General features: G+C 43.3%; 1 protein-coding gene across 1 annotated transcript; it reads left to right on the top strand.

The window, feature by feature from the left end:
- Positions 1-2530: 2530 nt before the first annotated feature.
- LOC307228419 (high-affinity choline transporter 1-like) lies at positions 2531-10326 on the top strand (the record flags this gene model as incomplete). The annotated part of the gene is made up of 8 exons (XM_079998068.1): positions 2531-2714; positions 5010-5123; positions 5261-5416; positions 5517-5665; positions 7400-7543; positions 8175-8328; positions 9278-9495; positions 9649-10326. The coding sequence occupies 8 exons, from the start codon at positions 2531-2533 to the stop codon at positions 10324-10326; spliced, it is 1797 nt and encodes a 598-aa protein (XP_079854194.1).
- Between the last annotated feature and the right edge of the window lie 12060 nt (positions 10327-22386).

Genomic DNA, 22386 nt, shown 5'->3' with positions numbered 1-22386 from the left:
CAAGTAATGTTGACCTGCTTCCCTCAATTACACGTCGCCCAACAAGTCATTGTGGCGCTTGTTATTTAGAAATGTGTTTCCTTGATGGATGGACAGTTTTGAATGTGCCCCAAGCCAAAAAAACAGCAACAAACACACTAGCTGGCTGGAATTCAGCCGAGGTCCTCCAGGAGAGCCGACCATCTGCTGCCGATTCAATTAGAAGTTGTTCTAGCACCTTACCAAAGGTCTGGAATGTGAAATGAGAATACTTTGGAATTAATTGATTGATGTTAGTGCCTGCAACCGAAAATACGGTTTAACATTGATTTTAGTTTTAGCGTTGGTGATGTAAGTCCTTGCAGCCTACACTTTTAGGATGCAGGACTTACATAGAAACCCCATGAGCAAATAGTACTACAAAAAGTCTTCCATTCAACATTCTACTCAAGTAACTGTATTAAAACCACTGATATTGAATGCATTTAAGTATCAAAAATGTAAGTATTGCAACCTTGATTTCTTGAGTCACTGGTTAAGCTCGTAGTAAACCTTGCTTTGGGAATTATTTTAGTAAAAAAAAAAATAAAAAACAGTACTTGTGGAATTGAAAGTATTAATGCTTCAAAATGTATTGGAGTAACAACATAAAGGCTCCTATAAGTTGAATTTGTCTATCCTATAGCTTAAAAGAAATCTGCATTATAACACCAATATATTGGTAAGATGTTGGTTAGACTTTAATGTTATTAAATTCAAATTAATTAATTGTGCAGCCTTTGATTTTTTTGGTTGCTTTCAAAAAACATTCTTTTTTTGAGTTATTTTCTACATTTAAAAAGAAAGATGTCAGTTAACCCCAACCCTAAAAATGTTTTTAAAGCAAACAAAATCTCCAGTATCCTGTGACGTGTTTGATAAGATCTATCTTTATACAGATGAACTGCAGTGATATAGTTCCATTTACATGATATACACTACATCGCACCAATTCATATCCATATAATAATATTATTGCTGAGCAAATAGTTCCGAACAGGACCTAAATCCTGTGCATTTAGTAACTGGTATTAAAATAAATCATTTATTTATATATTTTTTTGACAAAATCACATTTCCCCACTTCTGCGTATTGTACCTATACACTAGAGTTTTGAAATTAATATCCATAGCCCCTCCTGAAGCTCCGGTGCATCATTAAATTTTTCTCTTTTGACACATGGGCCTCCTAATTGGTTGTCTGTCAGTTTGACTGGAATAAATTAAAGAGGCTCCAGGCAGCGGAGGCCATTAAACAGATACAGCTCATTGATACCCAGATGGGGGGAAAGTAAGTGGCAACTTGGAAAAGATTCAATTACTGTAATGAAGGATGTTGTGATATGTGAGTTTTTTTGGGTTTTTTTTGTTGGCTTTTCTTTGTTTTTTGTCTTTTTTATAGTTTGAATAGTCTGGGGGGCGCATAATAGATTGCAATCTCATTTTCCACGTCAATTTCAAGATCAACATTTTTTAAGTGCAGTAAGAAAAATAACTCAGACGCTCAATGTACAGCTGTATCACTTGATGACGTGCTTCCATGCATGATACCCGTTTTTAAAGGGATGATTATGACGCGGTGGGGCTCTTCTAAGCCCCGCCCCCGGGAGTCACATGGGACTCCTCTCGCCAAGCTTATTTGGTTCTTCATCACCAGAGGATCCCAGTCTCTCCTAGTCTTCAACAGTAACGGGCTCTGACAGTCTTCACCAGGAGTGGCAAGTACAGTGTGGGACATTTGTAGGAGCAACTGAGGTAAGTGAGCTTACCTCAGAGCTTTTTTTTATATTCATTTTAATGTAATATTCATATTACCATAGCGCCCACAGTCGTTATTAAAGTGAGGACGTGTTTTCCAGGATATTAATTGCATCAAGTTATTGTTTCCAAATGGACAATACATCTATAGTGCGTCTTCTGTGCGTAAAATAGACTTTTACGCACATACAAATGGGCCGTAATGCGTAAAATGGCATGGTTCTGATGGTGTGATTAAAGTTTTATTTTAAGTTAAGTTTCCATCGGTGTCATTTCATTGTGATCAGTCATCAAGACCATGACGCGATGGAAACTCTATAAAGATGACCATAAATTAAGATCACTAATTTTCGCATCAATCTTACTGTAGCTCCCATGGCTGATATCAAGGTGGCAACATGTTTTCCAGAATTCCATTCGCAGCAAGTTGTGATTTCTTATTTGAAACTGACCGATATATCGGTGCGTCTTCAGTGCGGACTTTTACGCGCATCCACACTGGGTGGAATCCATAAAATTGCACGAGTGAAAAAACAACCCATCTGGTGGAGTGGTGATAGTTTTATCATAAATTAAACACTCATCAGTGTCAGGTCATTGTGATCAGACATTTGGACTATGAAGGGATGTAGACACTATAAAGATGAAGACTTGCGCCCCATCCATCCATCCGTCTGTGCGCACCCAGTAGCTCTCCATGCCATCCAGTCTGTAGCGGCAGAGCAGTGCGGGCCCGGCGGCCAAAGGACCGACTATGACAATCCACGTGGAGGGGCTTGTGGCCATCGCGTTTTTCTACCTGATCATCCTGTTCGTGGGCATCTGGGCGGCGTGGAAGAACAAGAACTCCGGCCAGGCGGAGGGCACCGACCGCAGCGAGACCATCATGGTCGGGGGCCGCGACATCGGGCTGTTCGTGGGGGGATTCACCATGACAGGTGACCATCCATGCCAATATTTTTCCCGCCAATCTCACGAAAAAACAGTGTTTGTGTTCCTTTGAAAAAATCATGAAATGCTTGAAATTCCGTTTCCAACATTGTAGGCTTCAAAAGTCATTAATCCTTGTACTATCTGGGACAGATTTGATCCAGATGTACAGTAGGTGTTTATCATCAGGTTGTCATGAACTTCTATACAGAAGAACATTGACATCTTGATGTTTTTGATATATCTATTAGCACCCTACACCCCATTTTGATGCTTCGGCCAGTTTTGACCACAAAGGAGAATTGGTCTTAATGAACTACACCGATCAGCAACAACATTAAAACCATCACTAATAACTATTAATATTGCGCAGCGCTCTCTCGTGCCGCCAAAACAGCTCTGACCCGTCGAGGCATGGACTCCACAAGACCTCTGAATGTGTCCTGTGGTATCTGGCACCAAGACATTAGCAGCAGATCCTTTAAGTCCTGTAAGTTGCGAGGTGGGGTCTCCATGGATCGGGCTTGTTGTTCCAGCGCAACCCACAGATTCTTGATCAGACACGCGCATCAATGAGCCCATGGGCGCCCATGACCTTGTTGCCGGTTCTCCGGTTGTCCTTCATTGGACCACTTTTGGTAGGTACTACCCTCTGCATACCAGGAACACCCCACAAGACCTGCCGTTTTGAAGATGCTCTTACCTAGTTGTCCAGCCATCACAATTTGGCCCTTGTCAAAGTCACTCAGGTCCTTACGCTTTCCCATTTTTTCCGGCTTCCAACACATCAACTTCAAGAACTGACTGTTCACTTGTTGCCTAATACATCCAGCCCCTTGACAGGTGCCACTGGAACGAGATGAGCAATGTTATTCCCTTCACCTGTCAGTGCTTTTAATGCTGTGGCTGATCAGTGTATAGCAGCTAGTATAAATAAGAGTCTCTCTGTCTCTCACACACACACACACTCATGTGTACACACTGCTGTAACCACAAACATAACGACCACCCCCTTTTATTTGAACTAAAGGTACTAAATACATTTGATCTTCAAAAAGTTTACCAATGGCTAATCGATATAACATGAGACAGGTGCAGATCTACGTTGTGGGAATTGACTCTGTTGCTGTCTGAGAGGGGCAACACACTGACATAAAAAGGTCCCACTCACCATTTACTCCCTCAGTCACTCAGAAACAATTGTCAGAAGAAGGAACATGAGCGGAACATTCAATGAAGTCCTCGCTCTCACCTTCGGTAGTGATAATGACATTAAAATAGAGGAGGAAGTGTCTGGAAACTGAGGACAATGTTGAGCATAATTGGTTGTACAATGAATCATCCTCTGATGAAGAAGAAGAAAATACACCGTTTGAGAGGCGATGCTGATGGAATGGAAACATATCAGGTCACACATCAATCATCTGCCTTTGAACTGTTCAGACCCATTCGGTGGAGAGGATTATTCTGGACAACCCAAAATGGGTGCTTTATATATTCAATATTAAAAACAAATTCAATTTAAATATTCACATGACTGTTTTGATGTGAGTTACATTTTTCATCATGTCGATGTCACTGGGGAGCTCGTCATAGTGAATATTTTTGTGCCAAATCTGGCCCTCATCAAATGCAGGACAAACAATACATGTCTAAGATAATGAAAACATGCAAAAAACCCCCCCAAAAAGCGCATTATGACCCTCATGGTCAGTTTGATGAATAATTAGTGAATATTGCGTGCTTTGTGATGAATAACGAGTGGCGTAATATCAGGGTAAACCTGTCTCGGGTGGACAAAAAAAACTGAAATATCTGGTCAAGTTTATAATGATAGTCAGTTACATAATTACTTTTTGACGTTATAGAACCGGCCATTTCTGCCCAAAACAGTATTCATTTGTTAAACAATGTGTCACAAAACCCTAAGTCTACTGCTAAACCTAATACTTGTCTTCACCGTCTTTACCTGCTGCGCTTGATACATTTAGAGAAGCATCTACAGTGGTTCATTACCTGCGCTATTTCTACCTAATACCTAATTTCTGCCTCTGCCATGTACCAACTCAACTGCGATATTTTCCTGCAATATTTATATTGATTTGTTGATTTGATTGATGATTTGTCTTAAATTCTGCAAACTTGAAAGCCATTTTTTTATTGAGCTGTTAAATTAGCCAATACAAAAATTAACAAAAGTCAAGTAAGAAACATTTCCTATTTTTGGAAGTCAACTCCACCTAGCAGGTGGAGTTGACTAAGAATTGATGTATGTGTTTAATTACTTATTCATGTGTTATCAGCGACCTGGGTTGGAGGAGGGTACATCAACGGCACGGCTGAGTATGTCTACCTGCCGGAGTTCGGCTTGGCTTGGGCGCAGGCTCCGTTTGGATACGCCCTGAGTCTGGTTGTGGGTGAGGGGCGCACTTATCCATCTTGATGAAGAATTAGTGGATAAATCGTAAATGCAGAATGCTGTGGACACTGTGGCCATGCGTCATTAATGACGCATGGCCTGAATGACTCTTGTCCCCCCCTCCACTTGCATTAGGTGGTCTTTTTTTCGCCAAGCCAATGCGTTCCAGAGGCTACGTCACCATGTTGGACCCCTTCCAACAACTGTATGGCAAGCGCATGGGGGGACTGCTCTTCATTCCCGCTCTCATGGGGGAGATCTTCTGGTCCGCAGCCATTTTATCTGCCCTTGGTAAGTTTGTACTACATATAACACAAGTGTAAACAATAAGATGAGAGTGTGTGTGTGTGAGAGATCTGTGACATAAGTCATTTGTAATTTCTGCATTCAGGGGCGACCCTTAGCGTGATTGTCGACATGAACATCAAGATGTCGGTGGTCATCTCGGCACTCATTGCCATCTTTTACACCCTGGTGGGGGGGCTGTACTCTGTAGCCTATACCGACGTGGTTCAGCTCTTCTGCATCTTCATTGGCCTGGTAGGTTGCTTGACAGCAGACAAGGTCGTCTTGAGGTGACCGCTGTGCCACGGCACACTAGTGTGCTGTGAAGGCTCGCCGGGTGTGCCGCAAACATTTTTTACATTTCTCTTAAGAATGGAAATTAAGTCTTGTGTTGCAAGGTCAAAATTACAAGTCTGTACTAATTCCTCAGTTCCAGACGGAATAGCAACTCCAGCAGAGCAAGTGTCACTCTGACAGTGAGAACTTTTCGTGGTGATAGGTTTGACTGTTTTTTTGAGATTCGGTTCTTACTCAGTAGAACTGTCACTCAGTAAATAGATTTGTTCAATTTTCTACTCTCGACCCTTCATTTGATTCAGTCGGGGTGAGTCGACTCACTTGCCCATTCTTTTACCAGGGTGACTCACGCCTCCTGAGTCATTAAAAGATTTGTTCGCTACAAACGAATCATGCATGTTTGTGACATTGTTAGTGGTTTAAAGAGTAAGTGGTGTGCCATGGTATAATTTCAATGTAAAAACTGTGCTGTGGGAGAAAAAAGCTTGGGCAATACTGATTAAAGAGCTGAAAATGACACATTTTAAGAAAGAGATTTCAATGCCCCTTCAGTCTTTTGAATTAAATAGCAATTCAATATTTTATGCACCCTTAACTCTTACACTCAAACCACCTCTGATAGAATTTAGAAATCAAAGTTACCGCAGAGCACAGAATTTCTATTCATTCTGGCACCTGCCAAATGTAAAATGGAGTTCCCACTCTGAGGCGCGTGGGAACAATCGGTGCCAGATGTTGCCCATTCACTTCAAGTCATTCCTTTGCCAAAACACTTCAGGAAATGCACTCAACAATACAATAAAAGTATTGGATCACACAAGGTGGTTGTGGAAGGCAAGGGCAGTGACAAACACTATGGTGCGATTAAGGAGGGCACGTGGCAGGTACTACAAAATCCAAAAAGTAAAATGAATAGTTGAAAATGCTTCATAAGAATATTATCATAATTTAATATCGTATGTTATAATGCCACGTAATAGATACAATAAAATAAAACCTTAAAGACATTGTTTTTTTCCTGGGATAGTCGTAAAGTAAGGCTGGTCACACTTTATTAATCCCTGGAGGGAAATTCAGGCTTTGCAACAGCAAAAACAGTGCAGTCAAGAAAGAGATACAGTAAAATGAGATAGAAAACATACTGATATACAGTATATATACACATCTATCTACACAAAAACATGTAGTAGCACTGTGCCAACTAGTAGCACTATGTGTGACTAGTGACTAATGACTAATATAGGCAATGTGGCAGTAAGTATACGGTAAGGTGACAGTATTGCGCCACTGAACCATTAATTCATATATTACATTGAACCATTCAATGACACAGAGTTCTGTCAGACAACATGACCGCGCCACACATTTCCACTCCCTGGCGGGCCTATTTTAAGTAGCCAATTCCTCTTGACCTGCCTGCTTGCTTTCTGCGCTCCCCCCACCTCCCCTGCATCCATCTATTGGGCTCATACTCTTCTATCCAATAGGGGGATTCAAGCTCATCCCTCCTACTTTTCTAGCTGACTACGTATGCCTATGTTTGCTGTACAGCTCACCGGGAGTGATGAGCAGTAGAGCCCAGACGCCAACCTCAAATAATGAAAAATAAATAAAGATAATTTAAAAGTACATCTAATTGTCGTCTGTCAGAAATCTTACATTACATTGCCTTATGTTTCTGTCTTTCAACAGTGGATCAGTGTTCCGTTTGCTCTGACCAACCCGGCGGTGTCCGACATCACCATAACGGCGGTGAAGCAGGTGTATCAGGAACCATGGAGAGGCAGCATCAACAAAAATGACACCTGGGTTTGGATAGACAACTTCTGTCTTCTGGTACTGGTTGATATGAATATGATAAATTTGATTTATTTTCAACTTAGACAAGCAGATATTTAAACTGTAGGAAGGGGAATACCTAGGGGTCGTACGTGAACCACAACTTGTTATTTTTGTATTTTTGGGATGTGGGGAGGCCAATATTTTCTTAACCTTCCCCAGTTTCCATGACAGTGGATTTAAAGGAAAAAAAAATCCACTCTTGGTCATTCTTCTTGTTTGTAGAAAATGTTGCTAACCCTCCAGAATATAAAGAGCTCCCAAACAAGATATAGAGCCCTAAAATACTGAGCTACCACAAACTAAAAAATCCAAGAGAAGGTTATGTTCAACTAAGGTCGAAAGGGTTCATGGCAAAACTTTAATGTTTGACACTTTACACTTTACAACTGCTGGCATCAAACATCAGCAGCCAAAAATAATGGGACTTAGAGGAAAGGGGATGGCTTGTCTCTAGTTAGGGTTAGAGATTGGGGGTGGGGTTGGGGGTCTAACAAAGAGTCTCAAATTTGCATGATGCAGACTTTGGAAGCACTACTTACAATTAGTTAGTTACAGTATGTTTGATGCTAATTTGCAGAACTTCTTTAAATGTCCCTTAAAAAGTTGTGTGTGTGTGTCCTTCCAGATGTTGGGGGGCATACCGTGGCAAGTGTACTTCCAGAGGGTGTTGTCAGCGTCGTCCGCCACCTACGCCCAAGTGCTGTCCTTCCTAGCTGCGTTGGGCTGCCTGGTGATGGCCGTGCCCTCCGTCCTCATTGGAGCCATAGGAGCCTCCACAGGTTACACACACACACACACACACACACACACACACACACACACACACACACACATACACACACACCCACACACACACAAGCAGACATAAACCCACAAACACATACATACTGTATACAGTACATTTCACACGCAAACACACACAAAAAAATGCACACATAATAAGTATGTATGCTCAGACACACAAAGGCACATTAACACACCCTCATGTACATGAATATGTGCACTTTGATTAACACACACACACACACACACACACACACACACACACACACACACACACACACACAATCATCACATATGCACACAACCGCACACACATCACTACACAGGCACCGGAATTTTGGGGGCTGGAGGTGAGTAAAGGGTGTGTGTGTGTGTGTGTGTGTGTGTGTGTGTGTGTGTGTGTGTGTGTGTGTGTCTGGTATTGTGTGGTTGTGTGTGTGTGTGCGTGCGTGCGTGTGTTTCAGGGGCACCTCAGGGTGGGTCTGCAGTGCCCTTAGATCTGAGGGAACCTGGTAAATAGCAGCTGTTTCACCTCATTCAGCTTTCCATTTAATAAGCATCGGCACTTGTGTAAATTTTGCATCACAGAGAGACAAGGGACCAAATTACAGGTTTGATCTTCAACTTTTTAGGCATCAAAGTATGTGCAGAGTCAGTGTATACACACTTGTCTGCCCGGGTACATTTTAGCATCATACAGTCGTTGCCACATTAAAACGGTCGACATATTACTTAATTCACAAGATTTTGGATTTCATTGGGTTTTTTTTGTGTGACTGCAAAGCATTGTCTCCACAGGACATTTTGGTAGTTAAAGAACAATTTACATTTTGAACTAGCATGATGTAATTCACTTAAGTGTTTTAAAAAATGGCCTTCATAAGGATTTATTATTTTGAAATGAGCCAAATTGCGATCATCACTTCTGTCTCTGCAACCCACCAGACTGGAATCAGACGAGCTATGGCGCCATTCCCCCCAAAGAGAAGGACGAGGCGGATATGATTCTCCCCATTGTGCTGCAGCATCTCTGTCCACCGTTCGTGTCCTTCTTCGGCCTGGGTGCGGTGTCTGCAGCCGTGATGTCATCGGCCGACTCCTCCATCCTCTCAGCTAGCTCCATGTTCGCCAGGAACATCTATCAGCTGGCTTTCCGACAGTCGGTCAGTGGTCACTTGACATTTACTGTCTCTAGTGTGCAACATCAAGACAGTTGATTTAGATGAATGATCCATGAAAGACTCCAAACGGTTACATAGCAGGTCCCTCATAACCCCACCTGACCCCCCCCCACCCTCGTCTCTCATTTCCTATAGGCGTCCGACCGCGAGATCGTGTGGGTGATGCGCATCACCATCTTCGTCTTTGGGGGTCTGGCCACGGTGATGGCCCTGGTGACAGGGACGGTTTACGGCCTGTGGTACCTGAGCTCGGACCTGGTGTACGTGGTGATCTTCCCGCAGCTGCTGAGCGTGCTCTTCGTCAAAGGCACAAACACCTATGGCTCGGTGGCCGCCTACGCTTTTGGCATGGTGCTGCGCATTGGCGGCGGCGAGCCCTACCTGCAGCTGCCGCCCTTCATCTATTACCCAGGCTGGACCACCGAGCAGCGGATTCACCACATGACCGGCGAGGTGGAGGAGGTGGTGGTGCAGAAATTCCCCTTCAAGACCGTCTCCATGGTGGCCTCCTTCCTGGGAAACGTAGGCGTCTCCTACCTGGCCAAATACCTGTTTGAGAGCGGCAAGTTGTCGCATAAGTACGACTTCCTAGACGCTGTGGTGTCCAAGCACAGCACCGAGATCATGGACAAGACCACACTGGTGGCGCGTGGCAACAACATCGGGCTGTCGGAGATGGCGCCCGTCAAGCCGCGCCTGAGCGTGACGCTGGCGGCGGCCTTCACACGCCGTGACACACTGCCCACCACCATGGTGGAGGAGGAGGAGGAGGAGGAGTCGAGCCCCGACTCCTCCCATCACGACGAAGAGTAATGTCCACCTGTAAGCCACAGGGGCAGGATTTAGGAAAGCAGAAGATCGAGCTCAGAGATAAACGGTTCCGGTGTTCTTCCATGAGGACGATAACTAAATACACGTCTATATATATATATATATATATATATATATACATGTATATACTACCACATTTCTTTGCTGCTTATGAAAAAAAGAAAAATTCTCATGCCCCCCAGATTGATGCAGCTGTGGTAGTTTACAGACTGCACACACACACACGCACACGCACGCACACACACACACACACACACACACACACACACAGTCATCTGTCCATCTCGGCTAGATCAAGTTAAAAGACGATGGAGGTCTAAATTCAGTCAAAGACTTACAGAGATACATCAAATTCAATTAATCCATCTCTGGGTATGTTGCCCCACCCTACCCCCGGCATCATGACTCATGGGACATGGCTAAAGATAATGGATAAAGCTAATAATAGATTTTCACAAGCGGCTGATCTCCAGACAACGCGAAGCCAGAGGCCAGGTATGTATGAGAATGCACATCTCACTTAAAAAGGAGTGCGTGTAGTTAACGATTACCAACTAAGCAATAAAATAAAATGTACACATAACAACACATGCATTGGTGGCAGCCTCTATTTGAAATCAATGGATGTAAAAAGAAAGAGCGAAAGTCTGTGGATTCCATATGACGGTTAAGTTCATATTAGCGCATATTCTCATCAAAAATGTATACCTTTAGTGTTCCATTCAACAACAACAACAAAAAAACAAAAAGATTTAGGCTTAAATAAAAGCTGCAATTATTAACCAAGTGCGGAGAAACGTGAAAAAATGGATTGAATTTATTGTATTTCTTTCCAGAGGTCTCATGAGCTGTTACAGATGAAAACAACCTGACTGTGAAAATGGGGGGCGGGGGTCGTTTTCTCCTGAAGCACTAACAAAAAATCAAAATAAAACACCGTAGCTGATGTTGTCGTTAATCTTAAGGCATAGACTTTTATTGCATTTCAATAGAATACTGTAGGAGTCAATCCGAATGGAATCAGATGACGAATTGCAACAAAAGGTTGTCCTGTAAACAGCTGCCTTAATGAAACAGATGGAAAAAAAATTTAAAAGGTGTGTTTTTATTTGTACCAAATTTTGACTGTACTGTGTGAAGGGGTTTTAAGAAAAAAAAAAAGTCTTATGGTGACTTTGAAGATGAATGTATAAATGATCTCGACGTCAGCCAGTAGTGTGTGCATTGTGTGTACGTTCTGTTTGTGAATTTTTTTTTTTTGTTTTGCAAAAACTGGTGAAGTCTCGCGACAAAAACGTTTCGTAGGGAACAGGTTTCCGACATAGAGATATGTCATTAATGTTGTTGTTAAAGCAATGTACATTTTTATTTTCTCTGTGATGTATGTGTTTATATACATGTGAGACAATTTATATATATATATATATATATATATATATATATATATATATATATATATATATATATATATATATATATATATATATATATATATATATATATATGTGTGTGTGTGTATAAAAAGCTGGTGAAAAATATTCATGCAAAACTAGGTACAAAGGAAACTGTCCAAAACCACAGTTTATTTTTGATGTCATATAAAATCCAATAATAAATAGAAAATATATGATTACAAAATGTTTTTGATGCTTGACTGGTGTGTTTGGGAAACACACGACAAATTATTTGCTTTAAACCTCTTTTCTTCGATGGATACTTTTGTACTATTGTAACGTAAAGGTTGGATACATCACCACAATATTGCCAAATATGGTCATGGGTAATAAATGGTGATATTCCCATACAATAATCCTCACCTAACCCTAACCCAAACCCTAAATCTCATATAACAAGACAAATATCCTCACCTAACCCTAACCCAAACCCTAAATCTCATATAACAAGACAAATATCCGAGCCTAACCCTAACACCCCTAACCCTAGTCCCAACCCCCTAACCCCCTAATCCTAACCCTTAACTGGTTGGTTGGTATGGTTTTGTTTGGTGTTGGTTGTGGTGCTAGAGACCCCCCCCATTCTCATGCCTTAAAAACCCCTAAGTTGTCCTCAATTCAAGTTTATTATTAATAAAGATGACGGAGAAACGTCTTTCAAAGTGACATTATCAAGGTCCATCAAACGTCAGAGGTTGGATTTGATGGAAAATATGCAGCACTGCAGTACTCTTAAGCATCGTCTGTGACGTTAACGTTACGACACTTTTTTTTTGTGTTGCCCGTCTTTGCCAGAATGAATCTCGGCTTGCTTCTTCTAGGTTTTTTCTCCGGCCCATCATGCTCGAAGGCTCGGCAGACAAAGAAAGGAGACGTGGCCGAATGGCCGAAAAACATGACTTGAGATTACAATCGCTTGGCTTGCGTCTTTGTCCCCCGTCCCTCTCCCGTCCTCCCCCCCTCCCGTCCTCTTGGTAGTGAAGAGACGCATCTTAAAATAGCTCACGTTGGTTATTTACATTACCTTAAGTGCTTCACTGCTCTCTCATCTGAGCCAGTTTGTGGCGTTCGGGCGGGGCATTGGTTCAGGAAGCATGGGTGTGGCCCAGTGGAGCGGTGGGGTGGGAGGGGGTTAGAGAACGTAGTCGTGGTGGTGTGATGGCGCCGGTGCCATAAAAAGAACAGTGATAAAACCCTCCCCACCAATCCCCATGCGCAGGGATGACTCCTCAAGTGCCCCACCCCACTCTCCACTCCGCCCTGCCCAGCCCCACCCTTCCCAGCCCTGTCCTCCGTCACAGCGTCCTTCTGGGTGTCCTTGAGCGCTGAGAGCAATCATATAAAGATAGATCAGAATGAAGAGAGAGAGAGAAATCTCATCGCCATTCATACAGAGTGTGGTGCAGAGCACTCACGATAATTAACCATTATGACAGAAACACTCACCCTCAGCCCAAAGACAATCCACTTTACTTGGTGGCGGCTCTGGACGATGGTGTGATTGGAGAGAAGGGCGGTGGTGGGTGGCGTATAGTACTCACTCATTCACATTCATTCACTAGTACTCCTGGATACACATACAGCATCCTCGGCATGTTTTTTTTGGGAGTCGTTGATATTTGGTCATTGCCGTTGTTTACGTGCCCCATCCGAGCCCTCAACTAGTCCACTAGTCCCCAACTCCAAGACATGGATAGGATGTAGCGTATGCATTGTACCCAAAGCAACATTAACAGAGAGATGTGTTGGAGTTAAAATCTAACAAATAGACCTTTTAGAGAAACACACTTGTGAAAATCCCGTAAAATCTCCCCCACCGTCAACACAGGAAGATCAATACCCGTGAATCACCACGACTCTTGGGCCCAGCCTCCACCATCCTCCCATACGGTCCGTGATCGAATCTCTCTTACCAAGCAGGGGAATGACATCGAACCACAGCGATAATGGATTATGTTTAAATAGATTTGTCTGTGTAATTATGCCCTCAACCAGGTTGAGAGTCCATGGCCAAAAAAAATGTCTTTCCTTCAACTGTAAGAGCTGTCTGTCCTTATTATCGGGCTTTTGAACTGAGATCTAGCTTCACTGAAAAGTAAAGACAACCAATGGAAGTAATCTGCTTGCTAGTCTATCCTAAATGGTCAATTTCAGATTTTGATTGAACCCATTAAAGGATAGCTTTGTCACTTCTCAACCTAGGTTGGTTCCCATGATTTATAACTTCATGAACCCTTTACTATTGAGAAAATGAACACTCTGCTACAGTGTTTAAATGCAGTCCAATGGGGTGAACTGGAAACTATAAATGCATGGTTTGCAACCAATTTTTTTCTGACTCTCTGACTTTATTGTGAGTCTTGAACATTTGCCCCATAGGACGATGCTGTATTTAAGCACGGTGAGAAGATGGTGGAGTGGAGTGGTAAGTTTCTTAATAGTCAAGCGTTAAGCGAGCTTGTGGTATGAACAGTTACAAATCAAAACCAGCATTCTCATTTCAAAAATGGAAAACCTGTCCTAAAATTACAAATCCCAAAATGATCCATTTGTTCCAGCACAATTTTAGCCCATAAAGTATAGCAATTATGATGATGTCATAATCATGACGATGAAATGGTTGGATATTTACATCCATGTGAAACGCTTTATTTTCGGTAAATCTCCTTAAGTCAACCAATACCATGTCCCATGGTTATACAGTACTCTGATGACTAAAACATTTTTTGCAAATCATAAGTCATTATTTAAAACTTTTTGCTCAATGCTTTATTTTGTTTCATTTTTTTTCTGTGTTGTGAGATAAAATTACTGATAACAATCCCAATCTGATGTCCCATCGCGGCCCGGGTTTTTGCTTTCTGTTGGAATGTGATGTGTGCGTGAGATTACAAGGAGGGGGGGGGCAGGGAGTGGCTTTTCAGATAGCCATCTTACAACATGGCGGAGTGGAGAGCGAACTCAAGGGGACTAAAATGACCTGCAATTTCTGTTTCCCATTCGAATAATGAATGATAGGTCCTTGGGATCTATCCCAATAATTCAAAAACATTTTTGTATCTTGCAGAAATCAGACCTAAATTGGACATAATTAGACCTGTCCTAACACTGAGCTTGGCATGGGAGTACATGCCAAGCCCTCCCAGTGCTCCCAGTTAACTCACACCCATAACTCACCCTGACAAGGTGGCTCATAGATAGGGGGCCGGACAGAAAGCGCCTTTGACCCGAAATGTGACCTAATACACCTGGAAGCCAACGCCCGACCTCTCCCGCTCCACCCATCCGTCCTCAGCCAGAAACCCTGTCACCAGCACTTGCAGCAGAGTGGCTCTGGAGGTAGTGCGGGCCGTCTGGTGATAGAACTAGGGTTTCAGGTTCGATCCCCACTGCTTCTGGTTCCGTGTTAAAGTGTCCTTGAGCAAGGCATTACTTCCCTGACTTGCGGCTGCCTGAGCTACTTGGTGTTAATGGAGGAAGGGTTCGAGTTGTGAAAAGCTGGAGTTTTAAGGATGTCTTTTATAACATGTTAGATCGCAGGTGTATGAAATGCACACACACAAGAATGCATTTTTGTTATTTAATTTATTTAATTATTTTAAATGTGACGCACAAGCCGGTGTGTGACGGAAAAAAAAAAAGAACAAAAAACCTAAACGTCCCTATCTCATCCCCAGCCTGAGCCTTGGCCAGCACCTCCGCGACGGCCACTATTTATGTCCTTAAGTGCTGTCCCCCTGTAATTTAATTGCGAGGCATCCAAATGAAACATGATGGGTTAGGGGCAGGACTGGGGGGAGAGGATGGCGAGAAGGGAGGGGAAGACAAAGGCGAGGTAGATTCGAGGACGAGGAGGTGGATGGAGGAAAAATAGGAGAGGGAAGAGAAATGTGGCGAATTCAGCCTCTTTAGATTGGACACACTGGATAGAACAATAACTAGAAGAATACCAAATACCTGTTGAAATGTACAACCGCATTTGTGCAGAATTCATCTTAAACTAACGATGATGATGACGAAATGATTCCATATCAGTTTTTTTCCTCTCTCCGTCTCCTCCATTAGTCTCAATAAGCAAAGGGAGAGAGAGAGAGAGAGAGTGTTTGGAACGGAATGAGCGTAACCGTCGTTCTAATCAAATCGACCGCCGGGAACCTAATTAGACGCAAGGGGGCCCCTCGCTGCGCTCTCCTGCCATCCTCCGCCGGGGCCCGTCTTTCCAGCTCTCCACAGGAATGAGGACTAAGCCGGAGGAGGAGACCAGCCGGGCCATCTGGAGTGATCTTAGTGTCACGTTCGTTTTCCTTTGATGGTTGGAAAAGAGATCGGTCGGAATCGGTTGGCTGGGAAGCTCTCGTTAACTCGTAAGGGATATGAGGTCGGGGTCGGAAATATTTCACATATATAGATTCCTCGTAGGCGTGCATAACTGAGTGAATCAATAATTTCTTATAGGCCTATTCATTAATCAGACTGATTTCATAGTTAAAGTTTAAATCCATAACATCATCTGTGTCAGGGTGGATGATGCTAAGTCCCAGAATTTCATTCAAAACAACTGCAGCTTTTCGCTATACGTCGCCTTCGTCTGATCGATGTATTTGTTTTCCTTTTATCGCCTGGTGATGGTGGAGATAAAAAATATATATGTGATGTTCGGTGTGATGTTCCAAGTGGAGCATCAGTGAAGCCCAACAATGGAATTGACATGTAGAGGAACATGTGCGTTAATATATTGCTGGAACTCAATTTCATATAATCAAATTGTGCAAACCGTCATCATGTGCAAACCGTCTGTTGTGTCATCACGTCTCAACCTTCTCTCTCCACCGTCATGCATTTGTGAGTCCAGGTTGTGTGTATGTGTGTGTGTGTGTGTGTGCGTATGCACCAAAATTTCTTTATTCATTCAAAGGTTGTTCTGCCATACAAGAGATTCCCTCCCAGCCACTCTCATTTTCTGAAGACGGGAACGGAGAGGCATGCAAGATAGACGGGTATTTTTTTTTTCATCCCTTAGAAAGTCATTCGGGAGAGTGATGCCCCCCTGTCCGACACACACACACACACACACACGGTGGCCCCAGGGGACCAGTTCACTCCAAGAGTGCACTAGCGAGGAGGAGGGTGAATGGGTCCCACGTGATCCATGCATTAAGATGCACACGCATGCTCGCACACACGCACACTCAAACATGCACACATCAGGGTCATGGAGGGAAGTGACGTGAAAGTGTAACAGGAAAGACACAACACTTCTGATACATCCCCCAACACACACACACACACACACACACACACACACACACACACACACACACACACACACACACACACACTCACACAGGCACATGTACGCACACACACTTTTGCTGACACACCCAACAAGTCAAAAATAGCTCTAAAGCCAATATGCTTCAAATTAAACAAGAAATTGCTTTTTTTACACTCATTTTATTCACCCCTACAACATTTTAGGAATATAAAATGATTATTTGGATTGGATTGGATTATTAAATGAGATAACAGTGAGGAATTAAATGTATCATTTGTAGCACTTTACTGGTAAATCCCATTAGTGCAAAATGTAGTCAACTACTACTACTGCGAATAATAATAATAAACAGCTGCAGGCAGCGATACACAGGGTACAGTTTAGTCGTGTTGGGTGTGTTTTACAGTTTCCCAGGTTCTCTAAAACGTAGCCTGACTTTCCAAGTTTACTTGAATCCAGCGTGGGCTCCCCCCTGTCTGTCGTCTCCTTGTTGCTCGTTTCCCAGAGCAACCACTTTGCAATCTACACAGCGCAACCCTCCTGTGTTGGAAACAACCGTCCATGTTTGCCTGTAAATCATAACTTCTCATTGTTATAACTCGCCGTGTTGTCTGTGGAAGTAGAGCTGCGCTCTCAGTGACGGGTGACCGTTTGGTGCCGTGTCGGCCACGTCATTTATTTGCTTTTATTATTATTTATTATTATTTAAACTTTCTCTTGGATAAGATTTTCAGTAAGTTACGTTTCCATGAAATACGAAAAATGTTGTAGTATTTCTGTGGGTAATTACCATTGCACGGCTTCCATTCTCCAAAGTAATGTGGACCATGGATTTAAAATATAAATCGAACAGATCTACTGACATCTACCAGGTAAGAAGCTATATAAATACACAGGTAAATCCATAGTTACGTCACAATGTAACAAAGTGACCCAGTCCACGGCGCACACCGGACACGGTCCAACTGGACCTTCTCATTCGGAATCCGTACATTTATACTAAATAATATGATGACGTCATAAAGTGTCTTACTGTAAATCCCGTCTCGCTCATTTTAGGACAAGATGTGTGACGTGTCAGTTAACTAAGACCACTGAATATTTTGGGTCAATTTTGTTCCGTTTTTCACTATTATCTGCTCCGTACGTGGATCGATTTGCATGAAACTTCAAACACTAGGTCTTTGTAACAGCAAGACAAGACGTCAACCGTGTTCATGTTATGCTGAAGTTGGTCTTCCAGATAGATTTAGGCTTCAAAATAACAAAAGAAAAATTCCGAACAATAACAATCTATTGTATAATGGGTTTTGTTAGTGCGTGTGAGAGTGTGAGTGGGTTCCTATTATTATTACGGATCCAGCCCAGCTATAAATATAGCTGCAGGCAACAATACACAAGGTCCAGGTTAGTCATGTTAGTTACGAATTACAGTTTTCTGAGTTTGCATGAAACATCGCATCACTTCTTATCGACAGCAATTACAAATTTCCGAGTTCACATGGAACGTAGGGTTGACGTTCTTCCCGCTGCTTCTTTATTGTCTTCGACTTTCGGCTTCTCTTTGCCATCTGGAACATGAAAACACACAAACAATACAATTACATTGTATTATGTATACATTCATAACACAACTAATAACACAATTATTTCTAAATCCAACAAAAAACATCTCTTGAAACAATTTAAATATTTGGTGGAAAACAACACAAATTACAGTCATCCGAGTTCCATTGAATGCAGCATTACTTCACAGAGTTTTCCGAGTTCCATGAACACAGCATCACTTACTTTTTTGGAACGCTTTTAACCGGAGAGTCGTGTGTCCGCTCCGCGTCTCGGTCTTCTACAGAGAAAGAGTGCACTGGTTAATCGATCGAGGATGGCGTCACTCTCTCGGACTAAAACATATTTATTTAATAAAATGTTTTTTCTTATTCATCGCATTTTAGGAAGTCGATTGCGATGTGTTTATGGCCCATGTTCATATTGTGATAACGATGAAAATACGATACGATTGATTGTGCAACGCTACACTGCAGACCTCGCTGGGTGCGAATGACCACACAGAGATGAAACCTGGACATATATAACAAATTGGGTGATGATGTGACAATTTCCAGTAAATTGGTTTTCCTAAGGGTTTTCCACTAATTCCTGCTCCAAATGTAGATCGATGTGAATCAAACTTGAACCACAAGACATCTCCAACACCCTGGTTCCGGTTGCCGTGATCCAGACACTTTTAGCCTGAAAAATCCCAAGGAGAAAAATAATAATAATAGTGCTAGTACTACTGTACAAGTACTTTAATATTACTATACTAATATATACACAACTATTACTAATTTCACCTCCACTGCTATTATTGATAATAATAATAATCATTATAAATATTGCGATCATAATATAATAATTATAAATATTGTTATAAATATAATTTTTTATAATTATTAATTCTACAAAAAAGTGTACATTTATTTTATTTTATCTATATTTCTTTTATAGTGTAAGGGAAAGTGCTTTGACTGCAAAGAATAGAATAGGAATTCAAAATGAGACCTACTCCTCAGTACTACTATATTATATAGCAATACAGCAATATAATATATATATACACTACATATTTGGTTTATTCTGGTGAGCAGACTTTAAGGGATTAATGAAATTTTTAAGGATCTTTAAGGATTTTTCAGAAAAACTTGAACTTGAAAAAGGGAGGGAGAGGAGTGTTTGGTGGTACGCACCTTTAACCACATCGTGACACTCACTGATGTCGAGAGAGAGAGAGAGAGAGAGAGAGAGAGAGAGATAGAGAGAGAGAGAGAGAGAGATAGAGAGAGTGGACAGGATGGACATTAACAATTTTGTATCTGTGTCTGAGCCAAAGGATCCATTAAAGCTGATTGAGGAGGAACCCAAGGGTGCAGACATAACCCCGAGAGAAGGGGACAGGAACACACACACACACACACACACACACACACACACACACACACACACTTATACAAATCTAGTCTTTTTAGGTCAATGTGATGAACTTGGAATTCTTTGATAGGATTCTTTTTTCAAGGTTTTTGAAATTTGTTCGGCCTTTTCTGACACTGTGTTGTTTTCCCTCCGAGACAGGAATAGAGAGGATTGGTGGTTAAAATGGTAAAAGCGTAAAACCTTAAAAAGAGAGAAAAGAAAGCAGAATGGATGGCCGGGGTGAGTGGTGTCAGACAGCAGGGATGTCTGACACAGCATGAGAGGTCGCGTCTCTAAATGCAACGCCCCACCGGCTGATTGACGGGGCTCCGCTGCGATGTCACATCACAAAGTGTGCCCCCTGTCACAACTTGACTCCCCTCATCCCTACAGGGTGAGGAAAGAAGGGAAAGTCAAAATCACCATTATTTATGTCTCAAGTTGAAGTAAACACCTTATACACTCATTTTTTTACATCAATATTAATTATTTATTATTATTTTTATTATTATAAGGGGGTCCATCCCTTAGGGATGAGACCCCTATTATTGTTTTAATTTTTATTATTTTCTTTCTCCTTTGCACTTTTTGGGCTAAAAGTATCCTGAACAGGACGACTACTGCAGCTATGGACACAGTTGAGGTGTCGTTAGAACCGGGAGATCTCAGACATGTTGTGGTTCAGGTTTCATTCAAATCGATCCACATACAGAGCAGAAATGAGTGAAAACCGACAAAACATGACTGGAAGTGGCCAAACTTTCCTGCATCGCGCAACTTCAAAAACTTCCTGTCAGGTAATGGAGCAAGATGAGTTTGTGGAGTAAGATGCTTTGTGACATCATCATCCAATTTGCTTTATACGTATTTGCAGGTTGTGACTCCATCGTGTGCGGTAGGGATGTAACTGTAACGGGTGTGGTTAGGACCCAATTGCAGCACAAAGACAGGCAGGCAGGGATATTTGGTAATGTCTTTTACTCGTCGGAGACCCCCTCCATCTCCTTGTCCTCCGCTAAATGGGCCCCATCATCCTCATCGGAGTACTCGTCGGAAACCCCGTCCATCTCCTCATCCTTCGCTAAATGGGCCACGTCATCCTCATCGGAGGAGGGACCCCCAGGGTTGACATCGTCCGCCTGAACCATTGCTTGAGGGTACGGACGAGAGAGGTGGTGGAGTCTGCGGTCGGGAGGGCTGGTCAGGATGGCGCTGATGGAAACTCCTGATGAGGGTGTGGTCCAGAATGTGCCTTGCAGGAACCCAGGACCTCTCCTCCGGACTGTAACCCTCCCAATCCACCAGGTGCTGCAGGCCTCTCCCACGCCGGCGGGAACGTAGGAGACAGCGGACAGAAAAGGCAGGACCCGGGTCAATGAAGCGCGGAGGAGGCGGGGGAGGCGCTAAGGGGACCAGGGCACTCTCCCAGACCGGCTTGACTTTGGACATATGGAAGGTGAGCAGAATGGTGTCGGGGTCAGCAGGGTCTTCCTCCTCCTCCTGGAACTGCCAGGACAGGGCGTCGGGTTTGACATTGCGTGACCCCGGCCGATAGGAGAGAGAGAAATTGAATCTGGTTAGGAAGAGCGCCAACGAGGAGGTTAGGGCTGTAAGAGGGGCAGCCACCGTGCTGTAGCCTCGGATGAACCTCCGATAGAAGTTGGCAAAACCGAGGAAGCGCTGGAGTTGTTTGCGGGAGTCCGGGGCAGCCCAGGTGGTGACGGCGGAGACCTTGGTGAAGTCCATCTGGATGGTCCCCCTCCCTACGACGTACCCCAGGAAGGAGACGGACGGGGCGTGAAACTCACACTTCTCCGCCTTCACAAAGAGTGAGTTCTCCAGGAGGCGCTGCAGGACCGTCTGGACATGGTGGACGTGCTCAGCTTGGGATCGGGAGAAGATCAGGATGTCGTCGAGGTACACAAAGACGAATTTGTTGAGCATGTCCCGGAGCACGTCATTGACCAGGGCCTGGAAGACGGCAGGGGCATTGGTGAGGCCAAAGGGCATCAATAGATATTCGTAGTGACCGGAGGGAGTGTTGAACGCCGTCTTCCATTCGTCCCCCTCTCGAACCCGGACCAGATGGTAGGCGTTGCATAGGTCGAGCTTGGTGAACACCGTGGCTCCCTCCAGGAGTTCGAAGGCTGATGAGATGAGGGGCAGGGGATAGAGGTTCCTGACCGTCATGTCGTTGAGACCACGATAGTCAATACAGGGGCGAAGCGACTTGTCCTTCTTCTCCACGAAGAAGAGGCCAGCCCCCGCCGGGGACGAGGAGGGACGGATGATGCCCGCCGCCAGAGCATCGTTAATATACAGTAGCTGTCCATGGCCTCTCTG

The sequence above is a fragment of the Zeus faber genome (assembly GCF_960531495.2).
Source record: "Zeus faber genome assembly, chromosome: 3".
NCBI classification, from domain to species: domain Eukaryota; kingdom Metazoa; phylum Chordata; class Actinopteri; order Zeiformes; family Zeidae; genus Zeus; species Zeus faber.
Note: the sequence above shows the minus strand (reverse complement) of the source record. Positions and strands in the feature narration are given on the sequence as shown.